General features: G+C 37.7%; 1 protein-coding gene across 6 annotated transcripts in view; it reads left to right on the forward strand.

The window, feature by feature from the left end:
• The window catches only part of SYT1 (synaptotagmin 1), a 339,414-nt gene that overhangs the window by 202,821 nt on the left and 114,277 nt on the right, over positions 1-22,316 (forward strand). For 4 of the 6 annotated variants that reach the window (XM_039570748.1, XM_039570747.1, XM_039570745.1 and 1 more), the window contains one exon: positions 12,098-12,289. The exons of 1 other annotated variant lie outside the window; for it this stretch is intronic. In XM_039570748.1, coding sequence (XP_039426682.1) covers positions 12,118-12,289 — 172 coding nt within the window. In that variant the 5' untranslated portion in view covers positions 12,098-12,117. The remainder of the gene's footprint in view (positions 1-12,097; positions 12,290-22,316) is intronic. One more of the 6 variants, XM_039570746.1, reaches the window with a different exon arrangement.

Consider the following 22,316-nt stretch of genomic DNA (forward strand, 5'->3'; position numbering starts at 1 on the left):
GAACCTCTTGCTCTGTATCATCCTCCTTGTTGGCCAAGTTTACCAGCCAAACAGTGGGTAACACATGACCTCAGAAGATGTGTACCCTTAGTGCTGGAACTCTCCCCAGCTTCAAGTCTGCTGTGTCACACCCAGAAGGCCACAGGTCACATAATAGCAAAAGTTACAGTTTTCAGCTAAAAGTTGGATAAAGATGCATAGTTTCACACTAGCTATGGTGACCTAAAAAAAAAGTGGGAACTGAACACATAATTGTCTTCGTTCTGTGACAACAGATTATCCTACTTTCCTGTGCAAATACGATCAGTAAGTCTTTTTGTTTTCTTTTTTAAATGGATCAGGGTTATAGATTAGGCGTGTTGACCAATAAATGGTTATAATTTCATATCTGAATATAGAGTTTTACAGTAAACAAAATAGGGAGAAAAAAGGAAACGGCAAACAAACATACAAAGAGTTATCACGGGAGTTGAAGCACTCAGTTAAAAAACATGACCATCAAGAAAATAAGAACTGAAAAAGAATAGATTTTTTTTTTAAATAATATCAATAAGATGTCTATACAAAGTAGAACTCTTAGGTTCACTCGCGTTCATTTGCTTATTCAAAACTTGTTTCTTTCTGCATGAATGTTAACTGTATAGCACTTAGTGTACACTCATCCCTTCTTCTGATGTCTCAGCTGGACAATTAACTCAGCTAAATCTACAGGAAAACTTAAGATACATGACAACATGCTTCAAGGTGTTTAGCTATTAGACTGCAATAGCAGTATCAACTGGGCTGGGTTAAAAACAATGTTCCTGTAACTGTCCTGTAACCAGTGAGCTGTTCAGAGCAGCCCAAGTGTAATTACCAGTGTGTTAAGTAAAATTTGCTCAAGTTTCCATCCACAAACTTGAAAAACTGAATTATCCTACTTAAAGGCTTTTGATGAATAACGTTTTCCCCTGAATCTGAATCAGTGGAATAAAATAAAGAACACTGTACTGGGTCAGAAGAAAGAAGAGCCGAGAACATAAATGGGAAAGCCAGCAATAGCAATAAATCAGCCTTGCCTATTAAGTAGGATTTCTAGCTCCCTCAGGTTGTTTTGGCAATAGCACTAACCTTAGTTGCCCTCCTGCAGCAGTAAGTGGCTAATGAGGCAGAATGATGTATCAATCACTGCCTCAGTCAGAATGCTGCTGCAGACTGTTGTCCAGATCCAGGGTAGATCCATCCTTCAGTCTAAAAGGGCATGATGCTCTGGGAATTTATCTGCCATCCTGGAAGAGGCACTCAGGAGGACTGCTTTCAGAATTCAGCCCAGGCATCTCAGTTGGCCTCAGTCCACCAAGTTTCTTTCAAACCTTTGCTGAGCTTCCAGATGGACGTGGGGAATATTCATGACGCAGAAGGGCCATACCATCAGGCAGAGACATCAGACTGCTTTTGTCATCCTGTTTATGAAAGCAGAGCAAATCGAGGTTGTGGGTTTGATTAGAGAATTCCTGGTGCTGTGTTTATATATGCCCATGCTCCTTCCATCTTTGGACTTTATCACTGCTTCAGAGAAAGCAATATCCAGAAGCTGTGAGTACCTCAAAATGGGTTGCTCAGCAGCCAGCATGCTGAGTGAGAAGCTGTCTAGTCAGCAGGGTATGCTAAAAACAGAAGTGACTCATAAATCTTGCTTCTCCTCTCAACTGTCTCCAGCACCTTCTTAGAGGTGATGCCTGAAGACAGGCATACAAGTCCTTTTTTGCAGAAGCTGGACAGTGATGACTTCCCTTGGATAGCAACACTGGGTATACAAAACTCAAGTGATGGGAGCTCACTCAGTGAAGATAACCTTAGGCTTAGTCTGTCATCTGTCCAAAGGAATTCAAAGCTTTATCATACAAGCTTTCTTTGGTCTACAGAAGAGATGGGAGTATGACCACACCAAGCATTTCCATGTGCAAAAAAAACCTAGAAGTTTTAAACCTATGAAAATCCCTGAATTACCATTTATCCTTAACTGTATTTCAACAGCAATGACAAAACCAAGTAGTTTTCTTTTTTATTTTGTTACTTTCTCATCTTTATTCTGGAGTTGTGTTCTCTCATATTGCTCATGTGCGAGCTGGATACAACATTCTTGTTGTTGGGATCCTTACTAAACTGATCATCTAAAGAAATAATTGCAGAAAAAGCTGTAGTTGTACTAACACCAGAAATCAGTGCTTACACTAATACTTTATAAACTGCCTCATTTTAAGGTTATCAGTTATTTAAAAATTTTAGATATGCATAAGGGCATCTTTTTAAAAGATGTCTTTCCAAAACACTGTCGGGAATGCATGGTTATTAGTCTCAAATTAGGATTTTTTGCTTTCTTTCTCTCAGTGTTTCAAGTTGGAAATTAAATGTCATGTAATTGATTGTTAATTTTCCCTCCTGCTGTGTGCAGAAGGCTATTGGATGATGGCACATCATTCTCAACAGGAGGAAAAAGTATCAGTCATTATGGGTACAATTAGTTTCAATTTTCACCATTTTACTTCTATGTGCTGATAAGATTGTCTTAAAAACCAATGTATAGTAACTAACCATAAATATCAAATAAATTTTTTTTAAAAAAATCTTTAACCTAAACCCCAAATCTAAGTGCAGATGCTTCTTGTGTCCCCATGTTCTTTCCTGCATTGGTAACTTTCAAGACACAGTAATTTTCATGTAGCTGTAATTAATGAAACCTGTCACAATCAGTCAGCTTTTGTTCATGGTTTTGCAGCATTGTTCCTGATTTCAGTACTCATATGATGTTGCTGAAGAAAACCGTGAAAAATCTTTTTCACAGTATCACAATCTATGAAAATTATGTATTTCCCCACAGCCCCCCCATCTGTTTACAAGAAAAGTCTTGGACTCAAACTGCCATTGTTTGCTTTCTTGCAATAATAGTAGCATATAATTAATGCACACCTGGGAGGAATATATATATAATATATATTTAGAAAAAGATATATTTGTGCACACATGGGTACTTTACACGTGTCTGATTGAGATCTGTGTGATGACCTACTGAGATTTTTTAAAACTAGAAGTGAATGTACCTGAAAAGTCTGAATCTTGATCATACAGAATTAGCAAAGTTTGTTCTATAAAATTCAGTCATGTGATGATTTTCCCATTAGTACACTTGGGTGATGCATCTTAAAGCTTTAATGCCAAATACCAACTATTTACATTTTTCTAAATGCCATAAACATAATTTTATCATAGGATCTGAAAAAGTGCCTGAGCTGTTGCCTTTTCCCACCTACCACCAAGTAATGTAGCCCAAATGTCATGAGCTTACTGTGTGATCTGTAGTAAGTTCTCAAAGGTACAACCAATTGGTTTCTGAAGTTCAGTTTGTAATTGTATTCATGATGCAAATAAGGAATACAACCTCACTGCATTCTCCCTGTTTTCTTGTAGCTTTATGATACTGCAAATGCAATGGTGAAAAAACACTTTATGGTGAAGTTAAATGTGGTGCTCATTGAATTCAGCATATATGACTGAATATACGTAGAGAGCAGATCCTTTTCAGAAAGAAGGTGCCATTTTTATGTAGTCACTTGTCAGAGTAGAATGACATTCAGAGGTGCCAATTATTTCACAGCCTAAGTCCAAGACTGAACTAGTCTGAGAGGTAGCCCTGAACTGCACATCTCAGCTCCCCATGTTTGGTTCCTTAGTGCATGTACCTAATTAATTTTGCTAACCCCATGGTTACTGACTGAAAAAATTGGGACATATAAGAAATACTAATAAAAAGAAAATTCAAATGGGAAATAGTGAATTTAAGGCTGTGCCAAAGCAAGAATATTAATAACATTTCTCTGTATTATTTTATAATTTCTGTTATGTTGTTCCTTATGAATTTTACTGTGTCATAGTTAAACTATGTCACTTCACTAGTTTATAGGCTTTATTAGAGCCATTGATTGGACAAGAGCCGCATATGGGAACATAAATTGATTTTATGCAATGTACTCTACAAAAAATTTATTGATATAAAGGACTTCATTATTTGTAGTATTATTCTAAAATGATTCTGGAACAGCAAGAACTCTCTGTGGACTGCATTAGAATTTCATGCTTAAATTCAGTTGAACACTAGTTTTTTATATAAATTCTCTTGTCTTACACTGCTGTATAAAGGAAGCTTGGAAGTAAATACCAGGGGAGTAGAAATGCAGATTGCAGCTTCAGGAAATGAGATGCAAGTGTGAAAGATGACAGAATGATCATGTGGGAGGAAATTACTGTAGTTTCTTTCTTTCCTTTATTTCTATTAATAACTAGGTATTATCAAGGACCTCAGACATTTTAAAGCAGCAATTTCTGTAGTAGACAAAGACAGGGTTTAAATTATATATACTGTGCAGCTTTGACAGGTAACCTCACTGCTGCTGAAACATGACAGTAACATCAACACCTAGAGACACAGGGCTCTCTCTTTCCCCATTACCTCTAAATATCAAAAGAAACACATGACTAAGAAATATCATATACTTAGGGGAAAATAAAGGTTTCAGAACATGGTCCAGCATTTATGTAGTGAATCTGTAAGGGACTCACCACTCTTGACTTACTTTGCAATGTGACCTAAACAGAGCTGTTTCTCTGTAACTGCTGTGAATTCTCTGGCTCCTATGTGCTCTTCTGCATTGCAGGAGCAGAAGTTTGAGGTGCAGTCAAAAAATTCCGGCTTTTAGCTGGAAAGAAAATAGTGTCAACTTCACTGTTCTCATTTAAATTAATTGTGGTCTTATCAACAACTTAAGGAGTGAATCTGAAAATATCAGCTTGCATAGCTTGGTGCTGCAAAATATAGTGATTAGCTGTTCTTAGATTACATATCAGACTCTGGTGCTTCCTGAAAATTCGAGACAAAGTTTCTTTTCCACAGACTGTAGTGTAAGATATTTCAGAGCCTTGTACTTTGAAGAGTTCTGCCATATTTAATAGGTGGGTGAGCAGGCAGCTGAAAGAGAAGCATGCAGTTTGTGCCGTGGACTGAAGCATTTTTCTTTCTCCGGTGTTCACGGTGTCCATATTCTTCCTAATAATTTGCAGTTGGTTTGCTGTCCCCAACAATGGACAGATTTTTTTCTGTGAGATTATATGGTTAGCTTTGAAACACGCTTAGACATGAAATGGTCCATTATAATGATTTCAATTAAATAAAATGTTTTTATCATGAGAGAGAACTGTGAACTATTCTATGCTCATTCTTCATATTTTCTAGGTTTATCAGATTTACTAAAAAAGTGAATTAGGCTAAGAAGAGATGGCTATTATTTTGATATAACTCATAATCAACAGGTTTTCAATGTGAATGTTAGACTGGAAATCTGACAATATTTTACTTTCTTATGAGAATTAATTTATATTTGGCCATCAAGTTACTGTCTTTCAGATGTTTTTCTAAAAATATTTGTTCCTATTTTGAGTAAATTCTGGAGACTGATACAGAGCTCATGTCTAATAATGAGATGATTTGTTGCCTGGTCCAAAACTGTGCTGTAGGTAACTGTCAGCCTTGCTGTTGGCCCTCAAAACTAGAAGTTTGTGCTGACTGTCAAAAAATATTTCTGCCAAGCTCTCCTTCTCTTTGCTGCTTTGGGGTTGCAGCACTTCTGCCTGACTTGGTATGTGACTGCTGTTCTTCCCCCACACTTGCTTAAACTTGGGCTCAGACGTGTTCCCCTCTGTGTACTGGGGTCCCCATCACTCTTGGCTCACCAGCTCATGGTTCTTTTTCTATCTGCAGCACTGTACTCCTCCAGCCTGCTCCAGGACAAGTGATACTCCTTTTCCAGGACATGCAGGCATAAATGTTTCTAAAACTGAGCAATAAAGTTAGCTGTGGGCTTTGGGGGAAAGGTGTAGGTGCTTTATCTTGTTCATTCAGCCAGTGAAAGTATTGCTGTGGTGTTGGTAGCAAGCATTGGAAAACAGTGTTAAAGAGCTGATGTACAGGTGGTGTCTGGAAAGTGTCGGTTCGTGTTTCACAAATGGCAGCAGGAGAAGTGTCTCTTTTCCCCTGAAAGATGTGTAGGGATCACTCTGGGGCAGGCAGGGGTGGGGGTGTTGCTGGAACATTTCTTGTGCCTTGGTAGAAGCACAGAGAGGACCCCTGAATTCCCACACCAAGGCTGTTCATCAGAAGATTTTTCCCCATGAACTGTTGGCTTTTCATGTACCTTCTCTAAAGCAGTACTAAATCTGGATTGCATTGAAGGCCTTTGTGGTAGTCATGAAAAGGCTGTTTTGATATGACATCTTTACCATGACTTTCCATTCTTCTGAAAATGTACTTACAGACCCATCTTTATGAAAGGTCAAGAAAGTCTCTTTTCTGAGCTTGTCCTTTAAAATAACTGTCCTTTACTGAAGCTAGAAAGATAACATATTTCATTAGTAGGAAGATGAATGAGTAAAAAATGTATTGTTAGCATTCCAGAATGCTTAAATCTAGGAAGAGATCATTTACTGTTGATACCTTTAAACATTCCACTAATGATCCCATCTTCTGATGAATTAATTTCATCAAAAAAACTCTAATGGAATAAGGTATATTTTCAATGTGGTGCAGACCTTTCTCTGGTAATACTGCATACTTATCCTGGATATACCAGCAGTGAAAGCTAGTAGTTGCTTTCTCTTTCAGTGCTCAGAAGCTGTAAACAAAAATGACCAAGGGACACAACTGTGTGATTTTTCTTCTTTCTTGGATAAGTTTTGTTATTACATTTCATCCATTACATTGGATGTAACTGCTGAGCTGAACATGTTTTGTATGCTGAAAAGATAAGCTTCCAGGAAATACCATTAAACAGTGTAGATCCCAGTTTACATCTTGAGGAGTCACTAGCTCTACTACAGTTGCAGCATCAAACATTGAATGAATGATGACAATTACTTCTGAAAACTTAAAACAACTACTCATAGCAACACTATATTTGTATGTTTTTAATCATTTCATTAATTTTAATTTTTAGTATGGCGAAAAAGGAAGAGAGGCAGTAAAGTAAAATGACACTTTCCAGAAAATTTCTCATTGGGAGGAAATTATTTGGTCAGCATTGGATGTGTGACCTGTTTGCTGTCTCACTGCATGCAGTTTTGTGTTCAGCAGATAAGAGGAGAAATGAGCAAATGTAAATTGTCTGAAATCCACCATGTAGAAGGAATGTCACCTATTTTATATCTATGAGGTTATGCATTTAGCAGCTGCTATGGTACACCTACTGTAATTTCACCACCTAGAAACACAGCAATTAGCTTTGCTGCCCTTTGTGATTTTATTGTTTACATATTTTTTGTAAGGCTATCATAAATCTCCCCATGATTTTCCAGAAGGTGATACCCTGTTCTTGAGTTTTGCTCATTTGAAAAAATCCCCCTTTTGGGTAAATCACTGTGGAAATGCCACAGGGTTCTCATTAACTTTCTGACTATTCAGTTTATTTTTTAAAAAACCTAAAATTTCCCATGAGTTTAGTCTTCTCAAGTTGTCCACATCTTACTTTGCATATGCCAGAATGTTTGCAGGCTGTTGCCCTTTGAACACATTCTTTCAACTCTGATTTCCAGGATCCATTCAGTGCTCTGTATTCATCCATGTGTGAAGTTTTGCACATCTTTACTCCTCTCTTCTCCTTACTCTCCTCTCCCAAGAGTCGTTGCTACTGTACTGCTTTCTTAAGAGGTGCTTTCCAATGGGACTCTCACCATCAGGATTCATACCAGCGCATACTAAGGCAGTCAGCCAATACTTTGTACCTCCATAACCAAATCCCTTGCTTCTTACAAACCTCCAGAGTGTATATGTGTATTACTCAATTGCTTTATTTTCAGAGGAAATTATGTAGAAATTATGTAGAAGTTTGAGCTGATAATGCATGTTTCTCAGAGTTATTCTGGCATAGGAAGCAGTAAAGCTCTAAATGCCTGGTCTCCTCAAGGGTTCAACTGGATTTTCAGTCAGCACATACCTGCTTCTGAATAGAAACAAGCATTACTTCGAAGTAATCCATGTGTTTGTTCGTTGTTCATTGTTTCACATGTCTTACAATGATTATATGGCACTACTGGGCAGTGAATGGGCAGTGGTATGCCAAAGAATTGACATGCTCAGGAAATGTAGTCTATGCTGCATTTTATAGAAGCACGTAAATTAAATTGTACTTTTATTTATGATTACAAATGTACTCATTTATGACTGGATGTTGCACATGAAATGTGATGTTTCATACATAGCATGATAAACATTGTAGTGAACATTGAACTAGAAATTGTAGTTGAGTTGTATGACATTTCGTTTTCTAACTTAGAAGAAATTTTTTCTTGCAACTACCATTTCATACACGGCAGATAATCTGCAAGTGATTTGTAGATCTTTACCTTCAGCGATGCACTGCGGCATTCAAATAACCCCCTTTTTTTAAAAAGGCCAATTTAAATCTAATTATTCTGTATTCCGCAGTCTCTAATACCATGGTGTTTATGCCGTTACTGTGGAAAGCTGCAGCTTTAGAGGTACAAAAGCCATCAGATGTTACAAGCAAGTGGGCATGTGCTCTTTGCAGAAAGCTTTTTCTGAGTCAAGATTCCTCTTCAGCCCCTCGACACCTTTTTGAAATACCAGGACTGTGTCATTGGCATGTAAAGGTCAAAGGTTCTGTAGCAAGTCTCAAACCATTTGTGCATGCCTCATTAGACAAAGTGACCTCTAACTGCACTAGGACTCTACTGAGGGTTGTTCCTGGAGATCACAGGAATAATCTGTTTTGTTGGGTTTCCTCCTTTTAAGTAAATCAAAGTGTAATGCTTCAAATTTGTTCTTTAAACATATTTTCAAAATATAGTTCCAAAACTAGAAGCAAATAAATTACATTTGCCTTAATTTTTAATTAGCTGAAAGTCATCACTGCAAATTTTGTCTTCCATTACAAAATAAAAGTCAACTGCCAGGCCTGAAATAATTAAGCAATATATTATAATTAAGCAATTTAATTTTGATTTAATTATGACGTACATCTTTCCTTCTGGTTTAACTGACAGTCACTGACAAAATGCCATAACATAAAACAGCACTAGTGTTTACAGCTTGTGACTCTACATGTTTTGCTTCATAGTATTTGGCATTCATCAGAGCACATGGAAAAAGCCTCTTAGTCTGGAGTAGCTGGCATGTTATTTCATGCTACCCAAATTATGTACTACTTGTTTTTTCCAATTGTTGTTTTGTGAGGCAATTAGGGAAATACTCACAGGTATCTCAGGCTTGAGCCAAAGTTCATGGATATTAACTGGAATCTTTCCATCAGTTTTCATCTGCTTTTGATAGTAAACTGCTCCCATGTTGTTACAGGGAAATAGTTAAGACCACATGCTTATGAAATATTTATGGAGCTGTATTGTATACATATTCTGTGTCAATATCAACATGATTTTATATTAGGCTATAGACTTGAGGGCAAGGACAGAAGTGATGGGCAGGCAGGGAATACTGCTTTATTCGCTGCTGCATCAATGAAATTGCTACAAAATATCCACCAAATTGCTTCTTCAGAACAAGACCAACCCCCTATTCTGTTAAAATCTTTTTCCTCATACGACAGTATTGGGGAATGGCTTTTGTATTCCAGACTATACCAGTGTGCAAACCCCTGTTGAATGATAGGAATGGTGAGGATGATTTCAAAAGGTTTGCTCTGCTGCAGTGAGGTCTGCACCTGCAGGTTTTCATGACTGTGGACTTGTAGAACTGAAGTTGAAGGACAAAAGGCCAATTCTTATCTTGATTTAGTGATTTGGGCACTCTTTAGCAACATCCATGAAAACAATGCATAAGACAAGAAAGGTCATGATTCATCATATTTTATGCAGTCAGGTGCTCTTACGCCCCTTTGATTTTGATGTGTTGCCTTTTGTTCCTATGTTGATGTTTAAATTTCTCAGGTAAAGGTTAAAGGCCATAAGTCTTTTGGGGCTGCAAGCAATTGTACAATCAGAGCAATAATGAATGTTTGCTTTTTCTCAAGCCTTTTCTCCCTCTGGTTTTCTGAAGTTATTCAGATCAGTGATATTTATGATGCAGCAGAAAATCAGAACAATGTTTTCAAAACCTGGATAAACATTTCAGCTAGCCTTCCTGTGTTGCTGAAATTTCTTTGTGCATATCTTCTCACCTTCATCCCACTGGCCCAAAATTCTTTGCTATGTGACTGTGGTAGGTTGACCCTGGCTGGGTGCCAGGTTCCCACCAAAGCTGCTCTATTCCTCCCCTCCTCAGCTGGACAGTGGAGGGAATATGCAACCAAAGGCTCCTGGATCAAAATAAGGACATGAAGACATCACTCACCCATTACCGTCAGTCAAAACAGACTTGAATTAGGGAAATTGGCTTAATTTATTACCAATCAAAGCAGAGTAGAGTATTGAGAAATGAAACCAAATCTTTAAACACCTTCCCTCGCCTCTCCCTTCTTCCAGGGCATAGCTTCACTCTGGATTTTCTCAACAGTGCGGGGAGATGGGGAATGGTGGTTGTAGTCAGTCTATCGCACATTGTCTCTGCCCTCCCTCCTCCTCAGAGGGAGGACTCCTCACACTCTTTCTCTGCCTCCAGTGTGGGATCCCTCCCAAAAGAGACAGTCCTTCACAACCTTCTCTAATTTGAGTCCTTCTCATGGGGTATAGCTCTCCATGAACTGCCCCAGCATGGTCCCTTCTACAGGATGCAGTCCTTCAGGAACAGACTGCTCCAGAGTGGGTACTCCATGAGGTCCCAGGTCCTGCCAGCAAACCTGCTCAGTGTGAGCTCCTCTCTCCATGGGGCCACAGGTCCTGCCAGGACCCTGCTCCAGCACAGACTTCCTTTGGGGTCACAGCCTCCTTCAGGCACTCATCTGCTCCAGTGTGGGGTCCTCCACAGGTGGCAGGGGAATCTCTGCTCCGGCACCTGAAGCACCTCCTGTCCCTCCTTTAGGCCTGACCTCAGTGTCAGCCCGGCTGTTCCTCTCACATATTCTCACTCCTCTCTCCCAGTAGCTGCTGTGCAGCAGTATTTTCCCCTCTTAAATCTGTTATCCCAAAGGTGCTACCACCATTGCCGATGGCTTGGCCTTGGTCAGCTGCAAGTCCATCCTGGAGCCGTCTGGAATTGGCTCTGCAGAACGTGGGGGAAGTGTCTGGCAGCTTCTCACAGACACCAGCCAGTAGCCACCCCACTACCAACACTTTGCCATGCAAACCCAATACAGTAATATACTGCTCAAATAAAGGTTTTCCAAAATGCCCATTAAACAACATGAAATCAAAAATAAACTGATACGGGATTATGCTTGGGACAGCCTCATAGATATTTCAAAATGGCTGCATTTAGACTCCCTACAGATGTTGTATTTTCATGAATACAGTAAGATACCTGAATAATTTAAGAGAATATTGTCATTAGCAAGTGTCACACTAAATAACTGGAAGGAACATTGTCTTCACTTAGTAAAGATAAAAATGCATGCAAATCAATTTCTATTTGATACACAGCTTTAAATAGGAAACAATAAGTTACTACTTCAACAGGAAATCAAAAGTGTGTACTATGTCCTTATCACCTCATTTATTTCCTGTATAGAAACTTTGTCCCTGATCCACACCACTGTAATTCTCACAGAAAAATAAATATGTAAATACATTGAAATTTGCACATAGGGAGCATTTATTACACAATTTGCTTATACTTTCAAATTGAAGAGCAAAACGTAAATCTGTATGAGATTTTTACAGGAATTTTGAGGTTTCAAATGTAGCGGTTCCAAAATGCAAACCGTTGGAAAAGTGCTCTAAACAATAAAATTATTCTGGCTGAAATTAACCCTGCAAAAGACTTTACTCTCTTGTCTAATAAATATTTTATGAAGAACTTGAAACTATATGAAAATGCAGTCACATTTACGCAGTAAGTATGAGAACCAAGTGATATTCTGCCTATTTATTCATTTATTGATGAGAGATACATTTCAATTATATTACCTTTTGGTTTTTTGTTGTGTTTTTCTTTTTATTCCAGCAGCTTACCCAGGAGTGAAAATGGTGAGTGAAAGTCATCATGAGGCCCTGGCAGCACCGCCAGCGACCACAGTAGCAGCAGCCCCTCCAAGTAATGTCACCGAGCCAGCCAGTCCGGGAGGAGGGGGAGGAAAAGAAGATGCATTTTCTAAGCTAAAAGAGAAGTTCATGAATGAACTGAACAAAATTCCATGTAAGTAAAACTCGATTGATGAAAAAGCTTCTGTTGGCAGACTAGATTTAATTTGACATTTTCTTCCTTGACATTTATTTAGACAGCATACTGAATGTTTTCTAGTCAAAGCTGGTAAAATCACAAGATTAAACTGGTTTTGTAAGTTCCTCAAAATTAACTGAAGTAGGCAAAAGAGAGTCCAACTCATATGTAATTTATGTCTATTTTTAATGATGAATTACTGCTGAATCATTAAAACTGAATCTAGAGAACATCACTGTGGCTGTGGGACCAGCCAGTAAAATGTTTCCTATAAGTAATACTTAAGGTTTCATGTTTATGACATATGTGTGTGGGCATATTACCTTGAAGTAGTATTTGGCAAGAACTCATAAATATGGAGAAAACAAGGGGACTTATATCTTTGGAGATTAGAAGATGCAGAGAGAAATGGGAAAATGAGGTTTTCACAAGAAAATAGCTAATACATCAGCAATGTATGAATGTAACTATGCTTTTCCCACTCAGTTATTCTAGTAGATCAGCCACTGATGCTGTTTGCACAAGTTCACATACCTATGCAGAAAACTTAGAAGTATAAATGTATATTTTTGTGAAGTTAGTAGAACTAAAGTCAGCAGGGTTCTTTTGGTTTGTGCTAAAAAGTATTGACTCAAATTTGAGGCCTCAATTTGTTCACATAAAAAAAATACAAGCATTAGTTTTGTACTGTTATTTATGATTTTACTGGGGTTCTTGAACCTGTCTGGTATGTTTTACTATACATATGCTGGTATCACACGTAGAACTAATTCAGTATTGTCAATGGCATTTCATATAATACAGAAAAAATTCTTTTTGTTAATGAGAGAAAAATTACCTAATGCTACCAGCAGATCATTTTGTCATTTTTGTAAATATGAAGGTGAAGTCTGTTTGTGTATGTGTTTTAACAGCAGGCATTAGAGAGTCATTCAATCTTTAATAATTTTTTCTTCATAAGAATAAGTAAATGTAAAATATTTTCAGAGTAGTATTTTAACATATGTAAGAATTTTCAGTTTAAAAGGCTATCCTTTGTGTAAAGAAATGCTCTGTGACTGATAAAGACAGATAACAAATTAGAATATTAATCTTTTTTTTTATCTATAAATGGATCTTGGCAATGTGACGAGATGAGGTTTTTGCAAAATTGATAGCAAACAGCTTTGCTCTGTCACTCCAAATTCTCACTTGCAAGAATTAAGGTGTTACAGAGGCAAGAAATTTGCGTGCCATTATTTTGGTGATTTGTGCAGTCCCATGCAAACCATACTGAAATGAAATTGTCTGATGATATCAAGGGAAAACAAAACTAAGAATAAAAATACAAAAATACAAGTGTAAAAAAAAAAGGAGGGGAAATGAGAAAACATTGAGGGAGAAACAGCCAGAATTTGAAACATTTGTCTTGTAATTTTTATTTCACCATGCTATGTAAATAATGTAGGTGAGACTTTTATGTAGATACTCTCTTATTTTTAAACTTTCATTTTAACTTCACAAAGGCATAAATGGTTTCCAGTATGAGGAACTCAGTAGTTGGTAGGTGTAGGAAAAGGCCTGTAGATAGAGAGAAACTTGGAATGCCCTGCTGCATGCTTTTTTAAAACCACAGCAAAAACAAGTGGAAAGTCCAATCTGGAGAATCTTTTCAAGTTAAATTGACTAAAACTTTTATTTTCTCTTCATGAAAGAAAAAAACCCCTACTGTTACATAATGAAAATGCTTACTTAGAAAAGAATATTAGGCCATAAAGCAAGTCTTGCTTATTGTGAAATACATTATAGTGTTTATAAAATGTGGTACCTTATGCTGACAGTGAGACCAGAACATATTGCCTCCATCTTAGAAATCTGGTCTCTTATCCAAGATCATGCAGTATTGTTGTTGAGGAGAAATGAAACTAAGGTAGTCACAAATCCCATGCCAATTGTCTGCTCTTATTATAGAGGCTGCAGATGTGATTGGATCTTCCCAGGATCTCTATCAAATGCTGTGGCTATAATTATGTAACATAATGTTTTGCTGTACTGGGGGGGTCTGCCATTTCAAGAAGAAAGTTGAATGTTCATTGTACTACAGAGGGGCAAGGGACTTGTGTGGGGGCTTTTTTGAAATACTAGCTATGAAATTCGTGCCATTGACATGTTTTGAGCATTTTATATTCCAGATAACTTCTCTTTTGCCCATTTTCCTCAGTAATAAATCCTGCAAGAATGGGCTGCGTTACACAGAGGTCTGTATGTATTTTTCATTTATAAACTAACATAAACATAAAACAAGTTTTCTTAGGCTGTGTACAGAATACTGGGGGCAGGAGGGCAGAGGAGACCTCATTTCCATGTTGGAAGATTATAGCATTTTCTCATGAGTTGTTCAGTTTATGTCAGTGGGAAGTTGTCAGTGTGGTGTTTTCAGTCTACTGCCAAGAAAAATTTAATTGTGGTGGAAAAGTTCTCAGGACTTACCTCTTACAGCTGGCTGCAAATTTTTTGAGAATCTCTCTTAGAGCAGAATGTAAATTAGTACAAACCAAATTGTTTGTATAGTGCCTTTCTGGGAATTCCTTGCTCTGTGAGAGAGAAGAAATACGGTGCATGGGCCCTGTTGGGATAGCACAGATGCTTGTCTTTAAGAACACATCCAAGACAATGGACCAGGTTTTTCCTCTGGTAGATTCAAACTGAAGACCTGATTTGAGTCTTACACATGGCAGTGGAATGCCGTAGTCAGCAAGTTCTCTAATCTTTACAGATGAGGGACAAGCCTGTTTTCTAGTTCATGTGCTTTATCATTTTTACTTCCAAAGGTCTCATGTTCATCCCCACATGACAGGAACGGCTTTGAAATCTCAGTACTTAATACGAGAGGATTTTGTTTTCAGTGCCCTTTTGCTTATGTGAGAGATAAAAAATTAAATGTTTTAGTTGCCTCTGCCTAAGATGTCTGCAGATGGAATATAAGCCGTCATGATGTAGTGGATGTATAATAGGATAGAGTGTTGTGAAAAAGCTCACCTGCAATCAACTTGGCTTGAGTGCTAAAAAGGCCAAGCCATAGTAGGGACTAATTTATGTAGTCTTCTCTTTCTGTTTTATCTTAGAAATTATATAATATCAGGTCATGTTTATATTAAAAAAAAAAAGAAATGACAACATTCTAATCAGGGAATTAATGATAACAAAGATAAAGGTACAGCAAACTATATCCAGCTGAATAAATACTGTTCCTTTCAGGTGGCTTATAATAGAAGATTCATTTTTTAAAAAGACTGTTTTGTAGAACACACATATGTCAGAAGTTAAATAGTCTAGACATACTAGCTAACTAAAAATATTAGGATTCCCATTAAAAGTTCACTTTGCAAAACTACAAGATAGGGTCTGCACAATTTAAATTAGACTGGTGTTTTCTTCTGTGATGTATGCACAAGAGAAGTCTTGTTTTGTCCAAAAAAAAGGATGAATTTAGTAGAAGGAGGAAATAAAAGTTCCAAGAAAAAGAAAAGACCTGTTTGTATCAGTATACATTATTTCAAGAACAGTGATGCAGTGCGTAAACCGGGTTAAAATTTTCATAGGTACAAGCAGAAAATACAGAGTTTTTTTCTTGATTTGTATCTCTTTAAAATAGAACATCCACCACATTTTGTGACAGGAGAACGCAGGCTTCCAAAAGCATACAAACCATTCAGAATGGCGATGTCCTAACATACATTTCACTCTGGATAAAGCAAGTGGGATAATTTTATTACACTGAGTCATACAATTAAAGTGCAGGAATCTGGTAAGTTACTGAAGCATAACTGTGAGGAATTTTTTTCTCCGTTATGTAAATCCCTGCATTTTGGTTATGAGTGGCTGATTTGCATAATCACAGTACGGTTGTTTTTCCGTAACTGAACTGTGTATAAATGTCACTCTAACTTAATTGGTTCTTATATTTTCAATCCTTATTTATCTTTAGTCTGCAGACTTTTTAATCTCTTTACCAGAAAGTGAAAAAAGGTACCATCTCTGCTTTAACATTTTACGTTTTAAATATAGTAAATGCAACACCTAAAAAAAGGGGGAAAACAGAGCAGATAAACCAGCATTTATTCTTCTGAAAACAAAACGCATTAAAAGATTTTATAAGATATATCAGTTCTTTCCTTCTTCCTTCTCATTGTTCTTACATCTGGGTCTTTGTCTACAGGCCAGGAAAATATCTGCTATACATTTACAGTAAGTGTGTTGTAGCAAGACTGTGGTAATGGCAGCAACAGCTTTTGGGTGGAGACTTTAAATGTCAGGATACTGATACTAACCATACACAAATAAAAATTGACATAAATTACCACTAGTTTACTTAATAATTGTGAAATCAAAGTGATGTTGATGTGTTTTCTAATGACACATTCCTGTATGAATAGGAGACCTCATTCTGCCAGTAAATAAGACAGCAAAAATCCAATAAAATTCCAGCATACATCTGATTGAATAATGATATGCTGTTAATGCTTGGGGTAAAATCTGGAAAAGCTGCAATAGCTGATTGCATTGAATCCAGGATACTGTTATTGCCTCTTTAATAGGAAGATATTGCATATTTCCAATGCTCTCTTTATACAATTACAATGTAAGATAGCAAAGTTACATTTCTGTACAAACTGTATTCTGAAATCTTTGGCTGGCTTGCCACTCCATTTGGCCTCAGTAGCTGGTGCTCAAAAGCTCTAAATTTGATTCATCTTGTACAACTGACTGATAATCCCCCAAACCAGAAGCTCAAATCTCTGTGATAATTCAGGCTAAAACCTGATGTTCTGTGCAGACTTGTCTCACATTCTGTTTGCAGAGAAAGTTTTATTTCCCTCTCCTTGGCCTAGTGAATAACTGTCAAAATAAAATGGGACTGGAGGCTGTAGAGAGAACTGTAGTAAAAATGTAAAAGTAACTGTAAGACTTAGGTCTAATTTAATTCTAAATAATATCTTAGTAAGCTGAGTACCAAGATATAGATATATTTGGGTAATTTAGCAAATAAAATAATTCTGGATTTATGTATTTAGCCATTTAAGTAAAAATTTCAGCATTCAGCAGTCATCCTAGACACATCTCATCATTTCTTTCTCCCTGCTGGTCTCTGCTATTTTGCCCTCCCGCCTTTCTTGATTGATCAGCTGAGGTGTATTAAGAGTGCTTATTGCCCTCTATAAATGGCAGTAAAGTTAATTTCTTAATTTTTCATTCTTATGTGGCATCAAGATTATCAAGGAGTTATTACCAGACTATGTGTGTTATTAGAAAATTGAGAATTTTGTTCCTGGGGTCTTTCTGAAACTTAATTTTTATAACCTGACAGCTTGATCGTTTGCAGAAAATGAATTCATTAGGCTTCTCCTAATGGTTCCCGGAGCACAGGTGTTACTGGCACAGGGAGGAGAGGGCACATTCTTTTCTAAGTTCATAAAAAAGAAGCAAAATGCTGATAATAGAATGCTTTCAGATTTGGAAAGTGGATTTATAGAATAGGCCTACCACAAAATCAGAATAAAGTTTGCAGCAATAGCTATGATTTAAATTTTCACAGCACATGCCAGTGTTAGTCATTGCCTAATATCTTAGGTTATCCCGAAAAAAAATTTAGTTTCTGCTTCAGAGATCATCTTGAGTAGTAGCTGACTGCCTGTAGAAATGAGGACTATGTATACATATGTTTATATGTATACACACATAGATTTATCGAAACAGTAAGCAGAGTTCTCAGCTTAGGAACAGTCTGACATTGGCAAACTCCATTTATGTATCTTGGCAAAGAATATTTGTATGGAGAGATTTTGAGAAGATAAAGAAGTTTCTTGATGTTCAGGGAAGTCTAAAGAACAGTTCTGGAGGAAGTGGGAAGGCATGAATTTAAGTCTTCTTGTCTCCCCTCCTGTCATCAAATCATTGGCAACTACTCATGCCAAGCAAATACATGCAGCTTTACACTGGAGAAGAAGTGGGGAAAATCAGAAATAAGGATTTATTTTGGAACACAGAAGAAGTAAAAGACAGAGCTATTACAGTACAATATTAGATGAGGAAAAAGCCCCATTATTTCTAAATATAGCAATTTAAATGCAAATCTCAGGTTACTTTGTTTTCTCCCTGAACCCCCAGTCCCAGAGTGTAGATGAGAACTTCATCCTTTTTTTTTATGTTAAATAAAATTTCTAGATCTCCTGCTGATAGGGAAAAGCTTGAAAATACTGCCCACACACATCCAGAAGACACAAATATCATGAGACAAAACCAGTTGAACTCTGTTATTTTATAAACTCATAACATGAAAATGCTGTGATTATTTCTGGGGGTCCAGCATATTTTGACTGCTTTAAAGGAGGAATCCTGAAAAATCTTTTAAATCCCAAATTTCTGAATAGATACTGAGGGGTGGAAGAATGGAAGTAAAACCTCATGAAGCAGATGAAAATCTTTGTCTGGAAGGAATAGCATGTAGTCTGAGATCCAACCAAATTATACTCCATCAGCATTTTAATGATTGATTCTGTCATGCAGCATTTGTTTATTTTTTTACATTATTACATTTTACAATCCATGAATTATTTTCATATGCCTTCTGATAGGCTCCCCTTAACGTGTCCTCTTAAACTTCTGCGTTCATGACAGCTGCCAGTTTGATCCTCATGCAGGACTAAGCGAGGAACCTCAGGCCGTTAGAAGTACAAGCTGCTCTAGCATGACCTAGAAGTGCTGCTGCTGCAGAATGTAGCTGGATCAAGCACTGGCAAGCACCCATGCTTGCCAGGAGGTTACATAAAATCGTTGAATGGTTTTGCTTGGAAGGGACCTTAAAGATCATGTAGTTCCAACACCCCAGCCATGGGCAGGGAAATAATCTCTTCCAATCAAAGCAAACTGAACCGATGCATCTGACACACTCAGGGTAGGAATAGGAGTCCCCTATTCCTACCCTGGCTGTTATCTTGGCTCCTTGGACAAGCCAAGGAGGAAAGGAGAAATCAGAAGAGCAGGCTCCTAGACCTTGAACCAGAGCAGCTGCTGCACCACTGTCCATCCCCAGCACAGGGAGAGCCTGTTGCAGGCTAAACCCATGTCCTCCTCTGCATCACCTTGAGAATGCACTGTCCTGTCAGAAAGGAAATGCTATCTCTAAGCCAGTAGCACACTGGGAAGGTAACCTCAGTGTCAAACAGAATTATACATTATTGATTGCATGTGTCTGGAACACCCTTTTCAGAAACAGCAGTTGGTTTTGAGTTGTATAATCTGAAATAAAGGGAAGGAGAAATTCTTCTGTAAAACACATGATGCTGAAGGCATTTTAACAAAATATAAGAAAACAAAAAAACACATTCAGATGAACTTTTAAAGCCAAGGGGATGATATTCATCTATAGCAGAAACAGGGATGAGCACCTATCTTTGGCTTGGTGATGGCATTTTAACAAGGGGTGTCAGGCTACCCCCAGGAGTCTCCTCTAGCATATAACTGTGATTATTATTTTGTATGTTACAATTACTCTGGTAGGTATTTTATTGCACTATAGATATGTCAAGTTGTGCCAGTACCTTATAAATTGAGTAGAGAATTCAATTTACAAGCAGAAAACTGAACATTGTTGCTGGCTTACTTTCAGTTCTGGTAATGTATCTTAAAATTTCATTACTTCGTGTGAGAGAAAGTGCACTAAAATTGTGTTTACATGCATAAAAGAAACACAGTCTTTGTTAGCCTTTTTCAAACTTCCCTGCATATAAAGTGCCTACAGAATTACACATATCTGTTATAATTGTTTGTAATCTTGCTTTAAAAATAAGAGTTCATGGAACAATTGTTCTGAACTTAGAACTGAGAATACATTTAAAGATTTCATTCTCAGCAATGTGCTGCATAAAAGATAGAAGGCACCTGTGACTGTGGTTAGTAGATTTGCTTTTAAAAAGCATGGTTTAAATGCACAGTGAAAATATAGGAATTACTGTTAAGATTTATATTCCATCCTTACCTCAGCTACTTGTGTCTAGGCACTATGGCAAGCTAGAAGATACTCTCTTGTAGTTTTATGAGAACCAAGAGTAGATGATGCCACTGTTATTCTGAGAAATTGTTGTAAGCTGGCACGGCTGAAGAACAGAATGTCATTCTTTGTTGTTATTGTTAACTATTCTGCTTAGAACTGGGTGAGTTTGCTGCTAAGAATTGTCCAAACTAAAGCCTTCCCTGAGGGTTTGTAAATATATAATACTCTCCTTACATTGGCTAATGTGTTTTTTAAAGTGTTTAAAAAATTTTAAAAGAGACAAGAATGCCTTTACTGATATATGAATTAAAATACCTGGTCGTCAATGCCATATTGCCAAGGTGGGTGAAAAACTAAGACACTGTCCACCAAGAGGAGCTCTCAGGAATGCTGTAGGTACATAGCATCCTTTCATGCATTCATTTTATCTTTTTTAGTCTGGGCTTTTATGTCAAGCAAGCTCTTGAATGGTTCTAGATCTGAACATTGCTACTGCTTCCAGAACATGACGCCACTTGTAAGAGCTCTGGAAGTGGCCTCAAATATTCAGAAGAATTTTGGTATGAGAAGAGTTTGCTCTGACTCCATAGAAAGAAGCTGTGGTGCTGAACTTGAATGACTGCCTCATGAAGGCTGAGTTCCAGCTGGCAGCTGAGCAAGCCATCTGCCTACTCCTGTGCAGATTTCAGAGTCTGAATCTACTCTTAATTACCAACTTCAGCAAGAGCTCCCTAATTTGCTCACAGACCCTATATCATCTGGGGGCATGTTTCAGTACTATAGCTGGCACTGTTTTCCTATTACAGTGAGATGCACCAAAATGGAAGATGAAGTTTATCATTTCAGATGGGAAAGGCATTTCAACCCACATCTTAAAAAGGAGCTTCAGAAATTATTAGGATTTCTACAGTTAGCTTTTAAGAATCAGACTCTGTAAGCTGAGTTATACAAATCCGAGTTAAATGCATTGGTCCTCTTCAGAATGACACAGAAATAGGAGGCCCAGGTTTATCCAGAAGGAAGAACTGGTGTCTGCACTGGTACTGATCCCATATACTTTGATATCCAGGAAGGCCTATAGGCTAAGCCCTTTTAACAGAGGGATTCACAGCCTGAAAACGCTTTCTCTGGGCTTAGAGACCTGATTTCTCTCAATTGGAGAGCGATTATTTCAGTTTCTTCTGTCGATGCACAATCTGATGAAGAGTCAGGGAGCTCACTGGACCAGAGGCCTGGCTGAAGGACAGGCTATGAATTTTGCTGTGAAATGCCTTTGGACAAAATGAGCAAATAACACTGGGTATTTAAGGCTCCTTGAGCTTAAACAAATGTCTTCACCAAGGTTACAGAATATGACAGCGTGAATCCCTTGTTTCTTTTGTAGCTGTTCCTGTTGGAAAGGCACATCCAAGTTTTCCAGCTTCATCCCTTGGTTTCCTTTAGTCTCAGGAAGACCTGAGGCTCAGGTATTTTAGGTTGCAGCCTGAACAATACTCCTGAGTCTTTGCTGGCAGCTCCTATATTGTCAGTGTGAAGCAGCCACACAAACCATCTATTTGACATAGTGGAGTAGGGGTGTCAGCTCCTTGAAGGAGAAGGGAGAAGGAGTATGTGAAAACTGGTGAGCTGCTTGGTTTGAAAGTCATTTACATACAAGAAGTTTTTTCCCCTAGGCCTGTGTCAGGACCATCACCCATAAAGCCCAGTGGGGAGGAAACCTCCAGTACTAGGACAGGCATCAGATTTTTTTTTTTTTTTTTTAAACTGGAGACAGTTTTTAGAGAGGAAATATATTCTTCACATAGTCAACAATGTTCAATAACTTGTACACATTTCTTATAGATACTTTTATGGTCCTTCCTTCCTTATCAGATTTCAGTGGATTTTCTATTTTCCTTCTGCACTGTTTCATATGTATTTATTAACACTTTTCTACTAGCCAGAACTCATATGAAAAAATGAGCGCAAGAA

Source organism: Corvus cornix, chromosome 1A (genome assembly GCF_000738735.6).
Source record: "Corvus cornix cornix isolate S_Up_H32 chromosome 1A, ASM73873v5, whole genome shotgun sequence".
NCBI lineage: Eukaryota > Metazoa > Chordata > Aves > Passeriformes > Corvidae > Corvus > Corvus cornix.